The sequence below is a fragment of the Phaeoacremonium minimum genome (genome assembly GCF_000392275.1).
Source record: "Phaeoacremonium minimum UCRPA7 unplaced genomic scaffold PA7_03_scaffold_496, whole genome shotgun sequence".
Lineage (NCBI taxonomy): Eukaryota > Fungi > Ascomycota > Sordariomycetes > Togniniales > Togniniaceae > Phaeoacremonium > Phaeoacremonium minimum.
In genome coordinates, this window is record NW_006921398.1 from 1603375 (window position 1) to 1623197 (window position 19823).

A 19823-nucleotide genomic window follows, 5' to 3' on the forward strand; every position below is an offset into this window, starting at 1 on the left:
GGGGATTGGAATTGGTCATGATGTTGATACTGGTTGATGATGGTAAGTCGGTAAGCAGTTTGCCGTGGTTATCTATCTTAAACAAGCTGCCTAGATGTAATTGTAAGTAATAATCACACTTACAATTCAAAACGTAGCTCATCCACGATAATATCAGACTAATTCCATGGCTAAAGACGCAAATCTCCATAGCGTTGAGGCAGGCATCACCGAGGCGCCGAAGGTGCCAAATGGCGCCGAGACCAATCATCATTGTGCCCAAGACTCATGCAACTATCAGGCGGGTCTGCGAAATTCAATCAGCGCCCTCAGGCATAGGAACAGCAGCACGTAAAATTGTGGTACGAGTGAGATCGAATCAAGACGACCATGAATGTCAGCGCACACAACACATAGACGAAATTGTCCAAGAAGGTTATGATGTCCTTGCTATTACTGCAAAAAAAAAAAAAAAAAAGGGAAGAAGCCGAGAGAAAAAGAACCCTCGTATTGCTAGTATAGACTGTACTGGTCCCATATATTATCACTGCTTGTGGTGCAAGTTATGCAAACAGAGAGAATCGAAAGTATTCTATTCCAAACACTTATGCGTAGCCGGAATTACACAGCATTGCTTGGTATATGCCTTGCAAAGCACTTGTTTCTACATCATTACAGTGTGAATCTGAACAGGGGCGAGTTCTCTCCCATCTCGCTCAATTCTAGGGGTGTATGTTGACTCTGGACCGTGTCCACAACCAGAGTGTCCCGCCTCCTATTCTCCTTTCGCATTAGCCACCAATGAATGGTTGCAGGGATCATAGCACCCAAGACAGTTGCTCCAACAGAGAATCCAAAGCCGAGCGGGTAGGTGGGAGCCTCCTCTGCCAAATAAATATTACTTCCGATACTGCCTCCACCCACACTACCGAAAAGCATCAACAAGCCGATTGCAGCAGCTCGCTTAGAAGGGTTCGGAATGTTGACTGAGGTCCATGCTCCAACGATGGGAGCCTGAGCCGAGTATCCCGCAGCGGCGAGGAAGATGGCAAAGTACGAAAGCCCGTATAGGTGCTGGTAGTGCACGGAAATCCACAGAATAATGATGCCAATAAGACCCAGCGTGTAGCACGACATGATGGATGCATAGCGTTTCTGATAACGATCGCTCATCCAGCCAACAAACACGCAGACGCATGTAGCAAAAATGTACGGTGGTGTGGTCAGAGCCTGCGCCCTCACAGCGGAATAGCCGAGGTTCTTGACCATGGTTGGTAAAGTATAAGAGAGCGAGTATGTGGGAACCGAGCCTCCCCACCAGAAGAGCATCATCATGAAGTACGTCTTCCTATCCTTGGCAGCAGCAATGACATCGCTCCAGCGGAAAGTGTACGTTGGGGCATCCGGACCATTGCAGTACTTCACTCGCAAACGTGCGTAGTCAAGTTCCTTGCTAGATAGCCATTTGGAAGTCTTGCTTTCCGTGTATTGATGAGGGAAGTGACTGTGGGGTGTTAATCAAGATTTCTAGCGAATGACCAACTGAACTTACGGCAAGAAGATGAGACACGAGATACCAGCAAAGATGGTGATAACTCCCTCAATCAGGAAGAGCCACTTCCAGGCTCGCATGCCGTGAGCACCGTCCAGATTGCCGACACCGTAGGCGATGACGCCACCGAAAGCACCTGCTGCGGTGTTTGCACCGTAGAATATGGCCATCCTGGTTGCGAGTTCTTTGGGAGTGTACCACATGGACAGGATGAAGTATGATCCGGGGTAAAGACCAGCCTCGGTCAATCCGAGGACCAGGCGAATGGCGATGTACGAGCCGTAGTTTTTGACCAAGCAAGTAAGGGTTGTAACCAACCCCCAACTAACAACGATACAGGGAAACCAGATCTTAGGTCCAAGTCTTCGCAGAGCAATGTTGGAGATCGGCTCGCATAGACCGTAGGTGAAGAACAGGTACATAAGAGCAAGATTGAATTGAGTCGAGCTCATCCCCACATCTTCGAGGAAACCGAATAGCTTAGCATTTCCAGCGTTGCTCTTGTCAAGGGAGCACATGAGGTAAAGGAAACTCAAAGTTGGCAGAAGACGCCAATCCAGCTTTCGCACGAGCTTCTTGTGACCCGGGCCATCAAACTCGCGGTGAAGTTCTAGAAACCGTTCATATTCAGAGGAAACGTGGCCTTCCGTGACCTCGTTCGTGGATGACGGTCCGCCAGGTGCTTTTTTCTCAATATCCTCAAGGGACGAAGAGTCCACATTTGAGATCTGCGATTGGCCCATCGCGAAGACGTTGCGAGGTCGTCAATAAGGATTATTTCAAAGACTGAGGTGGGATGCGAGGTGACACGAAAATCAAGGTTGGTGAATCCCGGATATTGGCATCTTAAGTACCGCTGTCACAGAGTATAGATATCGCTCAGCAAAGACCTTGATAGGACGCGGTGATATGCGTCTCATCCATAAGCTGCAGATAGCGACAGCAATTTCCAATTGTCTTGACTACCCCAGACATCGAGTTTGTCGCGCGCAGGACCCATATCGATATCGGTCCCTTGTCTAGCGCGAGTCATTGTAAGCTCGGCGATACAGATTGTAATTCGGTGCTTTTCATTCGTTAGCCGTGTCCTAATACGGATATCAACTAAAGCACCGAGCAGGTGGTGGGGAACACTAAGAAACAACGGCCAACTTAGACAAACGCCAACTATGATTCGGTGTCTCATAGACCACCGAGCAGTCAAGAGCGCCGGTATTACGCATGCCGGCCAGGACTACGACATGTCGATATCGCCGTGTTCTGTTTTCGGAAGTCTGCATCGTACCATCACGGCGCCTTCTCTCCTGACACCTCCGTTTCAGTGCGTGGCAAACACTGCCGACCTCAGTATATCTACTTGGTGCAAGAACACAGGATCAATATTGAAGAACCCATCCAAGGTCCTCAAACAACTACGACTTTGGTAGTCAATCAAGATGGCACCTTCAGCAATTGAAACCATTACAGAACGTACACCTGTGGTCAAGGGCCTGATCCAGCGTGCTAAGAACGAGGATGGATCACCGCTCTACCCAGACTACATGCCATTCTACGACCCGCTAGAGAAGGTCGAGGATCTGGGCTATTTCGATCATTTCGACCCAGGACACCGTGCAGACCCGACCTTCCCCAACCTGTTAGCCAACGCCACCAAAGTCGTTAACCTGTCGCCACATGTCGGCAGTGAGATTGAAGGTGTTCAACTGTCCAAGCTGTCCTCAGAGGGTCTAGATGAGCTGGCTCTTTTGGCAGCTCAGCGAGGTTGCTTGGTCTTCCGCAACCAAGACTTCTGCGACATTGGCTTTGAGGCCCAGAAAAAGATCGTCAGACACTTTGGTCCTTTGCATATTCATGGCTGGGCCCCTCATCCTGCGGCAGGCTCAGAGGAGCATATGATTATCTACGATCACAAGGAGTAAGTCGAATCTCAAAGAAAATCTTGAATCATATACTTACTCTGGTAAAGTGACCTAAGAGTTCGCAAGTCTTGGAAAGGAAGGAGTCCTGTTCAGTGGCATACAGACCAGTCCCCAGAGCCCCAGCCTCCAGGAACTACCTTTATCTGCATGCTTGAGTCGCCCGCCGCCGCTGGCGGTGACACTCTAGTGAGCTCTAGCGTTCAGGCGTACAAGTCTCTTTCGCCACGCTTCCGTAAGAGATTGGAGGGCCTCACGGCTATTCACACCAATAATGATGGTGTAACGCAAGAAATGAAAAACGGCCAGAACGCCGTCATGCGTCGCAAGGAACTTGTTCAGGAGCACCCGGTAGTCATCGTTCATCCCGTAACAAAGGAGAAGGCCCTCTATGTGAACCCAGTCTATACTAAGAAGATTGTGGGTTTTGATGACGAGGAGTCTGAGTATCTCTTGAAGTTCCTCTTTGATCACATTGCGAAGCGCCAGGACTTCCAGTGCCGAGTTAGATATGAGGCGGGTACTTGTCTTGTGTGGGACCAAAGAGTTACAAACCACTCCCAAACACTAGACTATCCGGCGGGAGACCGTCGCCATGCTTTTCGCCTCACGCCTTTAGCTAACAAACCTATTCCTGCCAAGATTGAGGAGGATGATGGAGAGTGCGAAAAGGATATCAACAGAGTGCAGCTCGGTCTGTGCTAAACATTGTTCTGTCGGGGTTGATAGGAAATCGACCCTGGAACAGCATATGTATTATGAAGCATGAATATATAACTAGTAAAGTTTGCTCGAAGTGCTATAGAAGTTTCAAGTACGCGCAGTGGGTATCGATATGAATCAAAATGTGAATAGAAAGTCCTCTGTCGACTCAGGCTGCTGCCAATATAATTGTTGCCATTCTTGCCAGGATTCTAAAAGCTCTGGGCCATCCATCCTTGTCAGGCGACCCATCACAGATGAAGGTCTTTCCAGCGCATTTAGTATCTGGTTATCTTCATCGGTTATCTGGTTTTCTCGAGGATCGGCTGTATTGCTTTGAATGTCTTGATTCTGTGGAATTTCCTGCGCCTCTTTGGTAAGATCTCCATCAGCAGGTTGTGCATAGGGAACTGCTGTGCTATCTGCGACCGCAATCTTTTCAAACCCATTATTTCCTACTTGCTGTTGACGCATGGAGTTTTCGAAGAAGTGTAAGATAGACTGAGCATTAGGCCAGTAGTCTGCCAGTCGTTTAAAAGAAAACAAAGCAGAATCAAATTTCCTCAGCGCCGATACGGCGAGAACCGGATTCGACATTCGTATCTCCACTGCAAGTTGTATCAAAGCCGTGAAGAGACAGTTGATGCTCGATGTCCATAAGATCTTTATTTCGTCTTTCTCGCAGAGAAACTGGAATATTTGCTGGATAGCCGTTGCGGCAGTAGCGCAGATATCTACATCCTCGGGGCTCGATTTGGTCGAGAACTTGTTTGGCCGGGGCCGATGAAGTAGAATCAGTGACGTATGGTAATGCAACTGCAATACTGCAGTCCACACGTCCAAACCAGGTGAGGTATGTAGATGTAGTTCAGCAGGCAGGTGAAATGACCAGTTGGCCAACGCACCATCCGTCTGCTGCAGAGTCACCCGCCATGCGTCAGGGTGGTCCCGGGCCTGGAGACGGCTGCGCATAGCATTTGAGATAACAACGCAGAGCTCGGTGGTGTGAATAACGTGATCTATCCTCACTCTTGGTCCACAGTCCTGAAAATCTGATGGTTTCACTCTCTGGACATCACAGTCCTCGGGACGAATAGCCTGAGGCCGACCATATTGGAGAGCGAGGAGCACGTCGCACTGGAAGAGCAGCCACCAAACTCTGCGCCACATCCTTTTATTGTGCGGGACCAGGTTGCTCTTCTCTGCATCCATGTGCAGGCCAAGTCCTATTGCGGTGCGAATGGCTAGTCCTAACCAGAACCAAGCGTTTGCTGCGACGTCTTCAGGCCCATCGGCATGCCACGTTAATAGAAGAGCGGCTTGGACGATGGTATCTCGATTTCGCTCAAAACGAGCATCAAACAGCGCTTTGGCACGGCGGAAGAACATGGCCTTGTAAGTATCACGCTCTGGCTGCTCATAAAGCACATGAGCTCCAGCAACTAGAATGGCGTGGAGGAGGAGTAAGGATGGCGGGTTTTGCGGATCCTTTGCTCGATACTGTCCCATGAAGAGATCTTCGTCCACGACAGGAAAGCCAGGGTTAATATGAGCAAAGTATACTGCCAGTAACCTATCCACCACGGGTTTCGGAGGAAGCTGAAATGCTTCAACAGGCAACCGGTCTGGTTCATGGCATGTATACTGTCGCGCAATGCGATTTGTAGGATAATGACTTGTTTCTGCTGTCCGCCAGCCAAACTGTTGATTTAAGAGAAAGTGGATATTAGAAAAGTCATTGCCAATGAACATAATCCTTGCATCCTTGTCGATTGGTCTCTCTGTGATTTGTGGCTGATCCATGAACTCGACCAGATACTTTTTGTAGTCGCCGTCACTAGGATGTCCCATATGCAGACCAGGAATACCGATAGTTGAGGCATCATCAGTGACAGAACGTCTCTCGTTTAGGGGAGAGAAGATAGGGGCTGCACGAGACTCTGGCCGAATGCTTGGAGATGCGCCAGTGGCATCATCTCTGGGTGTTCCTAGCTGCTGAAGAGAAGAGACAGTTGCCGTCGGGGAACCCAAGGTGAGGGGTGTGGACAACACATGGGCTGATTGCTGTCGCTGGAGCCGCGCCAATCTCGATATCCTCTTACGCTTCTGGTGGAGGTGACATTCGTTTTCTCGAGTTGCCTTGCGACAGTTTGTGCAAGGGAAACCTGCATCCTGCGCATCGCACTTCACTTTCCTCTGGTGACAGACAGTACAAGCTGTTCGGCTAGCGTTTGCTTGGGCACGAGTAACCCGCTGCTGGGGGCTACCGGTACTTGCTGAAGACATAGGATGGTGTGAAAGTCAACATTACGTTTTGTCGACTCTTAACTACGAATAGTGGAAACGAGGTTCAGTCTCCAAATGATCTACGATCTTCTCGAGTTTACCTGTTTGAATACCCCAGCTTACAAGGGACCCAGAAAATAGGAAGGCAGGCAGGGTTCTCTCCACTGAATCTGACAGAGACAATCGCTGTTAGCGAGCAATGGAGATGGCGCTAGACGAGTAAAAGCATTGCGTAAAGCGGCCATCGCAGAGCGCCGGTCCCACAGCGGCGGATAACACCAACGTTGGCCGCGCCCGGGCGAGTCAGGCCGCACACCAATCCGAATAAGTGTAATAGCAAATGCGAGTAAAAGGCCTCGATGCCTCTAAGTCGGCTCCCACGCCGATGGTGCCGTCTTGGGTGCGTCCGGTTGGCCCCCCGCTTATCTTCTTATCTGAGCAATATAATCAGGGGTGCCGCCACATTAGAGATGGTCTGACATAGTTCTGGACTAGCTGTGTTGTACTCCAGCGTAATACTGTATGCTTCCTTAAGTCCTAGGTCGAAGCTGCAGAGGTTGGATTGTCACGTCGCGTCAATATCACCAGATCTGTCTACATTCGCAACAATGGAGTACGATCTCGTAATCACCAATGGTATCTGCGTGACTTCGAGCGATGTCGCGGCGTACGACGTTGCTATCAAAGACGAGAAGATTGCTCTGCTCGCGCCCTCCGGTTCTCTCAAAGATGCTAGTACAAAGCGTTTGATTGACGCCGAGGGCGGCTATGTCATGGTCCGTGATAGACAAAATTAGAATATTATCACCAATGCTGACACTTCATAGCCTGGTGGTATTGATTGCCATGTACATCTTCAAGAGCCAAGTATGTTTGGCAAGGGCTCGTCGGCCGACAGCTACGAAAGTGGTAAGAAAGGATAGACACTTGATGGATTCATTGACTCTAATAAACCCCAGGAACGAGATCGGGGATTGCAGGCGGTACAACCACAATTGTATCCTTTGCTCCGCAGCAAAAACATGAGGATTCGGTATTGATACCACTCCGAAATACACATGCACTTGCAAAGGATAACTGTTACACCGATTATGGTTTTCATCTGTTGATGGGAAATCCAAGCAAGGAAGCTCTCGCAGAGCTGAAGGAGCTCAAAGAAGAGGAGGGTGTAACATCCCTCAAAATTTATATGACTTATACTGCTCTTCAGCTCCGAGACGACCAGATCTTGTCCGTACTCTTGGCAGCAAGAGAACTTCACATTCAGACCATGATCCATGCCGAGAACGGTGATGTTTTGAACTGGCTGACCGACCAGTTAGAGGCTCAGAACCTAGTCTCACCGAAATATCACTCAAATTCGAGACCGCCTGTACTGGAGTCAGAAGCAACAAACAGGGCAATCGCACTATCATCTCTGATTGCCAACACCCCTATTCTTCTCGTCCATGTCAGTGATCCTGCTGCTGCATTAAGGATACGAGAGGCACAGACTCATGGCCAGCCCATTTTCGCGGAGACGTGTCCACAATATCTTTTCTTAACAAGAGATGATCTTGACAAGCCTGGGTTCGAGGGAGCGAAGTGTGTTTGCTCGCCACCACCAAGAAATGCTGCCGACCAGCAGGCGATCTGGAGGGGCTTGAAGAACGGCACATTCACAGTGTTGAGCTCGGACCATTGCCCGTTCCGGTTTGATGATGCTGAGACGGGCAAGAAGGCCTGCATTACACACGAGCACCCCGTTGGACGCTTTCGATATATCCCCAATGGTCTTCCCGGCGTTGAAACTAGGATACCTCTTGCCTTCTCCGCAAACAAACTCCCTCTCACAAAATTTGTGGAGGTAACATCGACCAACGCTGCGAAGTTGTATGGACTCTACCCGAAGAAGGGCGGCATGATTCCTGGTGTATCAGATGCGGATCTTGTGGTCTGGTACCCGGATGAGAAGAAGCCAAATTTGACTTTGACCAACTCCATGCTTCACCATGACTGTGATTATACCCCGTACGAAGGCCGGACAGTGGGTAACTGGCCTAGATACACAATTTTGCGAGGCTCTGTCGTATGGGATAGGGATAACGGTGGAGTTGTAGGAAAGAAGGGATTTGGGCAGTTTGTGAAGAGAAAGTCTGGCGTTTTGAACGATGTATGGAAGACTGTGGATGAGGAGGGTCAATTCGACCTGGAAAAACTGTAGATTCTAGGTTATGATAGGCTCTATCAAAGATGATGATCACATGCCCACTGAGTGTTTGATCAATGCTCTTGAATATGAGTATAAGTGATTGGTATGTTTTGCAGAGTTTGAAGAGTTCCTGGTTCTACATCGTAGTCTGTTTTCGCCTGAGAGGCCATCCCAACACGCCCAAAGAAGAGCAGAGCATCGAGCTTCCCAGAAAGAGTATAAGAGGCTGGTATTTCCCAATGCCGTAACCAGAGTTAAAGGGCTGGTTTAGCAATCCGGCGCTGATTGGCCCAATTGCAATGTTTCCAATGCCTTTGCCAAATAGCATCATGCTGTATACAGGTTGAGGATCCTCTGAAAACATCGATCCAAACTTCGGCCACAGAATGGCGAATGCACCGGCAAACCATCCATATACAATAGAAAACGCAATCAGTGCTGCGAGTGAGTGAGCAAAGCCCCAGATTGTAAATGCTGCAACCGAGGATACAAATGGCAGAATGAAGACAAGAATTAAAATGTTGTTTAGTCGATCAGATAGGTACCCAAAGCTGACTTGCCCAATGACAGTTGCGAAGTTGTTTGTCGCAAGAAGTGCTGCTCCAATTGTACCTGACAGGCCTAGGGCAGAAGCAAAGGAAGGCAGGAACAACGATGGGATATAATAGCCAAACGATTGAAAGAGGTTAGACAGAGCAAAACAATAGAAAAGTGGCTGTGAAAGAAAGCTCAAGTCCAGCATTTGAAACGCACTATGGCTCGAGGTTGGGAGTCGTGCTTTGATCAGCGGTACAACAGGCGCAACTAGAACCGCCAGTCCAATTGCAACCGCTCGAAGTGTTGTCTGATATCCATACTTCGAGAGCAATGTTTGGAGCAGGAAGGGCATGCCTACGCCAGCGAAACCTCCCCCAGCGGCAAGCACACCATAGGCAAGTCCGCGTCGCCGGACAAACCATTCATCGAGCATTCTGAGTAAAGGGAAGTAGAGTAAAGAGAACCCCACACCATACATCACTCCTTGAGTTGCGATGAGGCCAGGAACGGAGCTGGCGAATGAGGCAGCTATCAGGGAGACAACACACATGGCCCACCCAACAACGACCATATGTCTTTGCCAACGCTGATACTTCTTCACGAGTGGTGTAGAAAGAGGTGCTCCGAGAAAATAGATACTCGTGGGACAAGCTCCGATCACAGCGATATTAGAGTTATTTTCAAACTGCGGCTGGCGGGAGTAATATTCCTGGAAAACGCCAAATGCCACGGGGAACCCTGTCAAGCCGTAAGTATTTTTCTTGTCACAAGAACTGATGCGGGAACACGAAATACATACCCCATAGGAGCCCTTCCAAGACGAAACAACCGAACAAGAATTTGTATGCGGCAGAACCCATATCGGTTGGTGGGAGGATTTGACCGAGCTCAGTTACGTCGTCTTCATGGCGGGATGTTGTTGAACGTTCACCATGAGAGGTGCGTTGTAGTTCAAGAGACATGACGAAAGTCTGGAATTGCGCCTGAATTTTACACCAAAAGAAAATGAAATAGATAAGTTGTTGAAATATAGAAATGGTTTTAGGTCGGATTTGGGTTGAGTTTGAGTCAACGGCCGATCACGGAAAAGAAGAGGAGAACGAAGCTTGCAGTGGAAGGTTGGTCTCTAGTAAAAGCCTTGGGGATCGACCCCTCTTCGCATTAGAAGTCGTGATATCTTCCAGCTCTTAGTAAGACCCAAGAAAGAATAATAAGACGCCTTGGAGTCACCAACCAGTATTATCAGTCTGTCGTTGTCATTTTGTTGAGTCCCATTGAGTTTGCTAAACCTATATAATCTTTAGATGAGTAGATGAGAAATATCACAACCCACGCCTACCATATACCTTCTCCCTATGGAAATGAAGAGTTCCCAACATTGAATGAATATTAGTATAACATCTAGTTGAATCTCATGTAACTAAAATTGTGCACAATCCAGATACTATAGTTCAAGGTCACGACCTATTTACAAACAATGGAAGCTTTGCTTGAAGGTACCAAACTCCCGTCACACACATTTACCTATCAATATAGCGGCTTCGCAACCCCACCACCCGCCAATGCGGGGCTGCAATGGCGCCAAAAACTTTTCGACGGGCAGAAAAAAAGTACATTTATCAAAGCTGGTTTATCTCAGGTGCTCATGCGTACGTTTCTTCTCGACTGAAAATTGGTACTTCACAACTCCACGCCGATTGAGCTTAAGGGTCTCGATACGATCAAGATGGCGGCCCAGGAGAATAACATGCCGTTCATCAAGAACCTGGCCTCAAGCGGTCAGTCCATCACCGCCTATCTGCCATTGCGTGCACTTCAGACTAACATGCAAACTCCCAGATCGCAAGATCCGAACCGCAGCCTTGACTTCCCTCCGTACATTCCTCTCCTCAAAACACCACGCTTCCTCGCTACAGCCGCTTGAGATCCTCAAGCTATGGAAGGGTCTCTTCTTCGCGCTCTGGATGTGCGACCGGCCTCTCCCGCAACAGGCGCTATGCGCCGAGCTCGCAGACCTGATCAACATCCTCCCGGAGAAGGCGGTGATTCCCTGGCTGCGGGGTTTCTGGGCGACAATGGCTCAGGAGTGGACGGGCATTGATGTGTACCGCATGGAAAAGTTTCTGCTGCTGGTCAGGCGGCAGCTCGGCGCGAGCTTTGCGTGGATGAAGATCAGCACGAAGAAGGACGAGCAGAATCGCTGGGACACTGGACGTGTGAACGACATTGTAGACCTGCTAGAAGAGTGGCCGTTGTCTGTGCAAGAGCAAACGGCTGCGGCGCAAAAAGAGGGTGCTGAGACGGATCCTACACTGCCTAAGACCATACCTGTCGGGTTGAAGTTGCACGTTATCGATATTTGGGTGGACGAAGCAGAGAGAGTAGGCATGCTCGAGGAGGCAGAGGACGACAACAACGACGACTCTTCCGAGATTCAGGGGAAAGCGATTGTCGAGAGACTGAACGCCCTCGTTGATGCAATGGTGGACGGGACACCCAGCCCAGCGGTTAGGATACGAGCAAAAGACTCATTAGCAGACGACCGCCTGCCCTGGAACAAGCCACGAAACGGTGGCAAGGACGCAGAGATGGCTGATGCAGGGGACGCGGATAGCTGGGACGGGTTCGACGACTGAATCAGAAACCGTTTTCGCTGTGTTATGACTTATGGAGTTCAAGGCGTCACGGTAGACTGGTGCAGGATCATACCCCTTATTCAGACTCGACTTGGGTCAGGAAACTAAACAATTCCATGATTTATACAACGCTGCCTGCTCTTTTACAAGCGGACTAGTATACATTATATGCGAATACCCAATTATCGCTGAGGAGTGTATCAGGCATATCAACACAAAGCAACTCCTAACCTCTGCTCTGCTTTAACCGCACTGAAGCAGTGACCGATTCTTTTTCTATTATGGGTATCATTGATTCCAAACAAAAAGGAATCCAACTGTTTTGCAATGGCACGGACCGCACGATTGCCAGTGACGCAAGGAAAACCTGTAAGACTGTGATGTTCATTCCAAGCCCTTTATGCCATATAGCGCTCAGTAACCGTCACCTTGTCCCAATTGTGAGGACCAGGTGCCTCGTACCCGCCACGCTTAGACAGGACCTTGCCAAGGCCTTGGTGTATCTCAGCTTGGAATGGCTCGAATGGCACTCTCTCGCCATCGATACTGATGTAGCCATCACTCTGGTTCTTGGGAATGATGCGATAGGCAGACACCTTGCGGTACGCTACAAGGGGGTTATCGAAAAAGTGTCCGCTCTCGACCGAGAGCATCAACTCGATTGACTTCATGGGCGAGATGTTGCCGTCAATGCAGACAAGGTCCATAAGACCGTCATTGACTAGGGCTGCGGAGAAGAAGTTTGCGTCAGGAGCCATATACGCCATCTGGATGTCATTATTAGCAACAATCGCGAAAGTCATATATATTATACGGTTGATACTCACATTTCCGCAGTAGAAGTTGCCCATTTTCTCGCCAGGAATGACCTCCCACCCCTCCGGCAGCTTGTCGTTGATCGTGCCGTATTTCAGGGGTGGCAGGCCCTCCTTATTGCTGGATCCAGTTGCCTCGGACTCCGCCAATGATTCATCCCTGACTCTTGTGCCGTTCAGATTCACTGCGGATGAGGAGAATTTATCCAAGGCTTCTGTTGAGCTGTTCTCCCTCTCGCGCTTGTAGTGCCCCTTGACGCCCTCCTTGTGACCAATCTCCAGCTTCACAGCAATGTCGCATGGGTACACCTTCTTTTGGAACAATCTCACCAAGAAGCCAACAGTGAAGCGCGTCTCGCCCATCCAACGCATGCTCTCCGTGGCCAGATCGCTCTCAGCGACGATTCCCAGGGACTGACTGAGGAAGCTCAGCGTCCGCCTGTCGCCCTGTGTGATGCTCACCAGGTCCATGGGCGTCGGCACACCTTTGACGATGGCCAGGGCCGCCAGACTCGGCCTGTGTGTTCCGTACAGGTTGCACGCCATCGCGTTGCCGGAGCCGCAGGGAATATGGCACACGGCGAGCTTCTCCAGGGCGCGCCTCGCGTCCGCCCGCCTGCCGAGGCCATTGAAGCACTCGTAGGGAAGCCCGTCGCCGCTGCAGGGGACCACAATGTCGAACGCGTCAATGTCCATCTTCTGGCACAGCTCGACCGCCTCGCCCGAGTACTTTGTCTCAATCACCTCCATGGGCATGCGCGCCGCCGCAAAGATGGGCCTGACCTGCGTCTCCCACTTCTTGTCCGCGCCGCCGGGCCCTGCGTGCGGGTTGACGAGCACGTAGGCGCGCTTCCGCCGCGCGGCGGGGCCGTACGACCGCGTGAGCAGCGCCTCGATCCATGTCTCGATTCCGGGCGTCGGGGTGCTGTGGTGTTCGGCGCCGGCCGTGGGCGCCGTCTTGTAGGTTAGCTGGGACACGCGCAGCCGGGTCTTGGAGGTCTCCTCGGCGAAGTCGACGGTGAGCGTCTGTCGATCATCTGACAGCTCGGCCCATAGGACATTGTACAGGGGAATCGAGCGCGTGGTAGAGGCGTCGGCTGCAGCTTGCATGTGTTAGTCGCGGGCTCCGCGGGAGGACGGAAAGGGGGGCTAAGCTTGCGGGGAAGCGTACAGGAGAAGTCAATGCCGCATGTTCTGCTCTTTTTCTGGCCTGCTTTGTCTGGCAATGGGGTGTTAGCGACCTGATTGAGGCAGCTTATGTTGGGGCGCCGTCGTGAGAAGTTGTTGGCGTACCTTGCACACGGAGGGAGTCGTTCTCTAGGGTAAGCGACACATTGCGCCCGAGATTGATGGTCTCGGTGAGGGCGACTGGTTGAGAAGTGGCATTGCCGTTGCCGTTCGCTTGGGGAGCGCCGCTCTCTTGGATTGCCTCTGGGAATGGCTCCAGGGGAGCTGTGACAGGAGCTTCGGAGGCCATATCCAGTGCTCGATCACTCGGTCAACTGAATCGTCAGAAGGGGACGAGTACGCGCTATAACATGCTGCTGTGAGAACCTCGATAGCTTGATGCTGCTACGGCGTCTTCGCAAGGAGACGAATTCTCGATACGGTAGAGATGAATGAATCAACGAGAGACTGTTAGGACTGTGCTCCAGTCAGAGCAGCAAGAAGTAAGAAAAAGAAAGCATTACAGACTCGCGACGGCGAAGTCGGATCCCGGAACGGAAGGGTGCAGAACCCCGTTGCTATTAGTATTTCCAATATCAGACGGGAGTCAGTCAGTGCCTTTGTTAGTTCTTACAGTGCTGGCAGGAGTTAGGCGGCGCAGCAAATAGTAGGCGAGGCCTAGCTTCATTTAGCTGGCTCGGGGCCTGGTGGACAGGGAAAAGCTTCCCCCCAATTTAGGGAACAGTAACAACGACACAAGGGCCCGGCCACCATCTGCGCCGAGGCACAAGGACTGGATACCTATCACCTACCGGTATCTATCCTGTCCTACCGGAAGACACGGAGGCGGGCTAGGGCCTGATCCACCCCTGAGCATGAGCATCTTATACCGAGAATGAAATGTGTTGGACTCTCAGCGGGAGCCAATGTGTATGAATATTGCAGGCCATTGGCATGCAGCCGTCATACTCGGTAGCTTTGAGAGGATTCACTTGTACGAGCATGCCCACATCCAGACAATCATCCTCGATCCCTTGCGTACGCCAAAATCCTACGCTCATCTCATCTTACAGTAAGCCACGCAAGCATCCAAGACCTCAATCTTACAAAGATGAAGGAAGTACCAGGAGTCCAGGACCAGACAGCCATCCTCGCATTCACAGTCAAATGGGATTCAATTCGGACTGTGATGCGATATGTCATTCCGAGCGTCCGTTTCTGACGTGAGCTAATGTTAATGGACCATTGAGTCCGACTTCTCAACACCGAACCCGCAGTGCGGCACAGTCTAGTCTTGGTAAGTGAGACAGACTTGGCCTTTGTCCATCGATCTCGTCGTGGCTGAATTGATTCATGTATGCGGACATTCTTGGTGATTGAGAAAGCTCACCCCGACAAGACACCCAGTGATGATTCCATGTTATCATGTTGATTCTATCGGAGTGTACATATCGAACACAATCTCAAAACTTTTCTTGGCAAGACATCGCGCCAGTCCCTCTGCGAGTACCCGCCGGATGCAAGGTATATCTAATACCGTAATCATGCTCTAGCCCGCTTAGACCTCTTGGGAAATGCGATGTGATGTAGTTCATACGCTTAGAGTCCTCCAAGATCACCTATGCAAATGCAGCAGCCTCTGGCCACTTGGCCGTTGCCGCCTTCTTGAATGCCTCCGTCTCATTACTCCTCCAAGACTGCAGCACTTGGAGTGCGTCTGACGCTTCTTCCAATGTGATGCTGTCCAATGAGACCAAGTCCACAAGCTCCTTGGCAAGTTTACCCTTGTCACCACCGAGCTTCTCCTCGACTAAGATCGCCGATAAGACGTGAGACGGACTATCTTTGTGCTTGGTTCGGAACTGTTGGTTGAAATGCTTGAGATCTGTTGATTCTGAAATGGTCGTAAAATCGGCCTTAAGAACTTCGGCAACCTTCGGTGACACACTGCTCAAGTTGTCATTCAACGCCTTCCGGAAGGCAACTGCCTGCTCATGTGCCTTAGGGTTCTCGGGATCAATGGCTAAGGCGGCGTTTAAGCAGCCGAGAGCCAGTATGTATTTTTCTGCAAAGTATTAGCAATTCTGAGTGCCATTCATATCCCGTCCCCGGGAATTACTCACTCCTTAGCAGGTAGACCTCAAAGCCAATTGTCTGGGCTTCAATGTTCTTAGGGCTGAACTGCAGTAGGGGGCCGAGGAATTTCATTGCGTCACTAAGCGGATCAGTGGTGGCCGCCAGCTTGAGACCAAGGGGGTCTTCGTCCTTCTTCTTCGCTGCCTCGCCATCTTTGCTTTTTTGTGCTGTGCCCTTGTTTGGATCCTGCTTCGCTGCCTTCTCAGCAGCTTCCTTCTCTTGCCGCTGAGCCTCCTTCTTCGCCTTCTTGGCTGCCTTCTTCTTCTCCGCCGCATCGTCCTCCTTGGATTTCTCATCGAGACCATTCACGCCATTCGCAGCAGTGCCAGTCTGCTTGGCATACATCTGCAGGTAGACCTTGACGGCGTCCATGGCGGCACGGGAGTAGAATGGGTGCTCTCGTAGCTGATCTTCCCATCTGATCATATCGATATAGGCGCGAATGAGTCCTTTCCTGAGCGAGAAGCTGTGGAAGTCAAACTGATCTTCCTGCCAGACGTCGAAGATGTTCCAGATGGCATGGAACCGCTTGAGAGCCAATCCGACGTTGCCTTGGCGCATATAAGACTCGCCATCTTCTGTAAGGAACCATATGCACTGCATATCCAACAGGTCGGCCAAAGGACCATCAGCTGTCTCCCCTCTAGTGAACAGACCCATAGTCTCCAATGCCTTCGAGCTTTCGTTGTTGCGTAGTTGGTATTTCGCGGCCTTCGAGTTGATGTAGCGATCCTTGGTGTCCAGAGACCGAGCATGGTCCATTGCTTCAGATGCCTTGTGCGTGTTGCCATGGTGCTTCCATATCCTGGCCTTAGTCATGTGAAAATCGACATTCTTGGGGTCCAGTTCAATAGCCTGGTCGACAAACTTTGATGCTTTGGAGAGATCACGGCTGCGGTAGTAGTTGTAATGCTGCGCAAGGAAGTAAAGAGCGGCCCCTTGACCCTTTGAGCTGTCGCCGTTGATCGAGTCCGTACCATTGGCCTTGTGTGACTCGAGGTACTCTTCTGCCACAGTGGGCAGCGTATCACGCTTGAAGGCATCGCTATACAGATGTTTCAAGTTTGCAAAAGTGGACGGCACACCCTTGTTGAACATCAGCGTGAGATATTTTCGAGCGGCATCTTTGAAGTCGTCGCCTAAAATTTCTTTAGCAAATGCCCCAGAGGCAGTTGTATGAAGCAAGCTCACCGGTCAAGAAATCCAACGGCAAACGCCTGGCAGCATCACATCGAGGCGACTTCTCTGCATACTCATCGTATATGGCCTTGAGGGCCTTGTAATCTCCTTCTGCGATGTCTAAAACCTTGATGAGATCGGTGTAATACTGTGGGTGTTCAGAGTTTCTGTCCAGGAGAGCTCTATAAGCTTGCGCAGCTTCCTCCTTCTTACCCAGCTGGGTGAGGTATTTGGCTCGAGCCTCCATAACAGCGAGGCGATCGAGAGTATTTTTCGCTGCAGAATCAAGGTGGTCCAATGCCCGCTGGATATCGCCCGTCTCAGAGATGATCATATTCTTATACATGACAGCTTCGGAATTCTCGAAGTCCGACTTGGACGGCTGGACCTTCAATGTGTCCTCGTACGTGGAAAGGATGTTCTCCGCGTCTTGCAAGTTGCCTGCCAGATGGTGTGCTACTGCTAAGGCAGTCCAGTTCTGCCGCAGCTGGGGCCTAGCTTGGAGCATGGCCAGTCGACTTTGAACATAGCCCTGATAGTCCCGCATCTGAACCTGAAGAATGGCAAGATCACGCTGGATTTGACTGGACTCAGGCTCTAGTTTGAGCGCAAACTTGTATGCCTTGATGGCCTCCTCGAAATTCTTGTTCGTTCGGTAGAGCAGGCCGTAGACGTGCCAGCAGATGTGCGACTTCATGTCGACAGTCAGCGCCTCTTTTCCCAGGGCAAACGCCTCCTCAGTCTTCCCCTGCGCATTCAATATGAGGGCCTTCATGGCCATGGTATCTCCATGCTTCGGATGTTTCTTCAGGATCTGCTCGGCAGCCTTGAGGCCTCGCTTGTACTGCTTGTCCTCATAGTTGCGGACAACTTGTCGAAAGAGGTTGCCCTCTCTCGTACTGAGGGGTTGCGGCATCGGAACGGCGCTATTCGCAAGTAGGACGAGAGTGCGTATAGATGACGACGAGAGAGATTATCGCTTGTGCGCCCCCTTTGGAGTCGAGAAGTGGTCGGGTAGGTAGAGGTTGTATAGTTCCAGCAAAGCTCTCAATCCTTCGGAGCTTCGAGAAAGAACTAATTGACAATATTATTGGGGCGCAAAAACACCAGGCTCAGAAAGTAGACTTTTTGATAGAGAATGAAATCCACGCAGCCGCGCAAGTCCTGCTCCGAAATTCCTTTCTGCGAGGATCTTCCTCGAAACCGTTTGCACGAGCTGGTGAGGGTGAGGTCGTGTGCCGCAAGCTGTCTCTACTGCGAATTTGGAACGTTTGGCGGGCGCTCCGTCATGTCGGGACCAGGCCAGAGCTCTCTGTTCGGATCTTCCAATGTTCCAGGCTGTGGGGCAGCACCATCCAGTGTGCAGCACAAGCACTTTAGCTCCCTGCGAGTCACCCGAGTCCTAGGAAACTGCTGGCGGCTCATCGGCGATAAGATTGTGGGGGCCACCACCAACGAGATGGGAGCTTCCAAGCTTGTACGAAAGTATTAACATGAAGCTCTTTGCAACCTCAAAGTATCTTCCAGAAAAGGAAACAAGATTGTTTCATTTATCAGTAGCAGTCTGACTTGTTTGTTTTGAGATTCCGTTGAGTGACACAGAATGTGTTTGTCAATCATCATCAAGGGATGTACAACTGCCAGTGGGCTTGGAGTAGAGTACTACTATTACAGAGAATGCTTTCCAAAACGCCACGCTTATGCTATATAACTTTGTGTGTACAGCCTACCGGCGTGCCCGATCCCTTCGCCAGCTGTGAAGAGCATCTTCCCATTCCTCAAACGACTCTCCACACCGTTCCTTGACTATGCCCCAACTTCTTGTCCGGACGATGCTCTCCACGCCTCGCTCCTGACGGAGCAATGTAGCCAGCTGTGTCGTACGCGGCTCCCTCGGAAAGAAGCGCGCCGAGTAAGGGTCGAGTCGCTCATCAACCACCCGTTCGCGGTTCTTCTCCAGCTCTGCTTCTCTGACCGCAACCTCTGGATCTTCGGGATCTGGACTTGTAGCCACCAGCGCACAGTAGCTGAGAACATCGGATCGAGCCTGCCATGCCGGGAAAAGCACCTTGTCTTTGAAGCCGGCACAGGACTCTGGGTCTATTTGCTTTGATCGCGGCCGGGGTGTGCGGTAAGATGTGGAGGACGGGTCAAAGCCCTGCTTCGCTGGCATCACGAGCGCATTGAGGTTCTGGGTGATGGAGTCATCGATAGCTGAGCGCGAGAGTCGCAGGAAGTCTGAGTAGTTGTAAGTTGACGAAAAAAATTCTCCAAAACAAGTATATGCATACCTCTGAGAGCAGCAGTGGAGAAGCAAAACTGCGGAGTTAACCTGGGTTGACTGGGAGGCTCGCTCATGATATCTTTGTCTGAAAGGATATTGCTTTTCTGGGCGGTTGAACTCCTCCGCCCGTGCCACAGTAAGCTCGCCAGGGTGAATAAGTTGATCACTATCGCCTGGATATGACCAGTCTTGTTTGCTGAGATGCTCTATAATTTCGATATTTTCGTCAAGAGTGTCGTCGCGGAATGCTTGTTAGTATCGGATCATCAGCTCAAAGGTCGGAACTTGTCGTCATCCAAGAGTGGCAGCTTCAGAGGCTGACAGCTGGTGGCAATTGGCGTGGGGTCTCCACCATTTCCCTTAACTGTACCCCTACCGTGCAATTGTACCCTGCGACCAACATGATTTAGATGGGTATTAACGCCACTTCATGAACTGTGCTT

The 19823-nt window shown here is 50.7% G+C and overlaps 6 protein-coding genes across 6 annotated transcripts; 3 read left to right on the forward strand and 3 right to left on the reverse strand.

The window, feature by feature from the left end:
• Positions 1-651: 651 nt before the first annotated feature.
• On the reverse strand, positions 652-2274 carry UCRPA7_7100 (putative mfs nicotinic acid transporter protein; the record flags this gene model as incomplete). Its single annotated transcript, XM_007919634.1, has 2 exons — positions 652-1483; positions 1532-2274. 2 exons carry the CDS (start codon positions 2272-2274, stop codon positions 652-654), a joined length of 1575 nt encoding a protein of 524 aa, XP_007917825.1.
• Positions 2275-2967: 693 nt separating this feature from the next.
• UCRPA7_7101 (putative alpha-ketoglutarate-dependent taurine dioxygenase protein) lies at positions 2968-4152 on the forward strand (the record flags this gene model as incomplete). Its single annotated transcript, XM_007919635.1, has 2 exons — positions 2968-3446; positions 3507-4152. The coding sequence occupies 2 exons, from the start codon at positions 2968-2970 to the stop codon at positions 4150-4152; spliced, it is 1125 nt and encodes a 374-aa protein (XP_007917826.1).
• A 2891-nt stretch (positions 4153-7043) lies between these two features.
• UCRPA7_7102 (putative dihydropyrimidinase protein) lies at positions 7044-8638 on the forward strand (the record flags this gene model as incomplete). The annotated part of the gene is made up of 3 exons (XM_007919636.1): positions 7044-7211; positions 7263-7302; positions 7395-8638. The coding sequence occupies 3 exons, from the start codon at positions 7044-7046 to the stop codon at positions 8636-8638; spliced, it is 1452 nt and encodes a 483-aa protein (XP_007917827.1).
• A 2251-nt stretch (positions 8639-10889) lies between these two features.
• Positions 10890-11799, forward strand: UCRPA7_7103 (putative ribosomal rna-processing protein 1 protein; the record flags this gene model as incomplete). The annotated part of the gene is made up of 2 exons (XM_007919637.1): positions 10890-10941; positions 11003-11799. 2 exons carry the CDS (start codon positions 10890-10892, stop codon positions 11797-11799), a joined length of 849 nt encoding a protein of 282 aa, XP_007917828.1.
• Positions 11800-12197: 398 nt separating this feature from the next.
• UCRPA7_7104 (putative sphingosine kinase protein) lies at positions 12198-14091 on the reverse strand (the record flags this gene model as incomplete). Its single annotated transcript, XM_007919638.1, has 4 exons — positions 12198-12566; positions 12627-13711; positions 13786-13833; positions 13908-14091. The coding sequence occupies 4 exons, from the start codon at positions 14089-14091 to the stop codon at positions 12198-12200; spliced, it is 1686 nt and encodes a 561-aa protein (XP_007917829.1).
• Positions 14092-15400: 1309 nt separating this feature from the next.
• UCRPA7_7105 (putative nmda receptor-regulated protein 1 protein) lies at positions 15401-18012 on the reverse strand (the record flags this gene model as incomplete). The annotated part of the gene is made up of 3 exons (XM_007919639.1): positions 15401-15846; positions 15905-17056; positions 17109-18012. 3 exons carry the CDS (start codon positions 18010-18012, stop codon positions 15401-15403), a joined length of 2502 nt encoding a protein of 833 aa, XP_007917830.1.
• Between the last annotated feature and the right edge of the window lie 1811 nt (positions 18013-19823).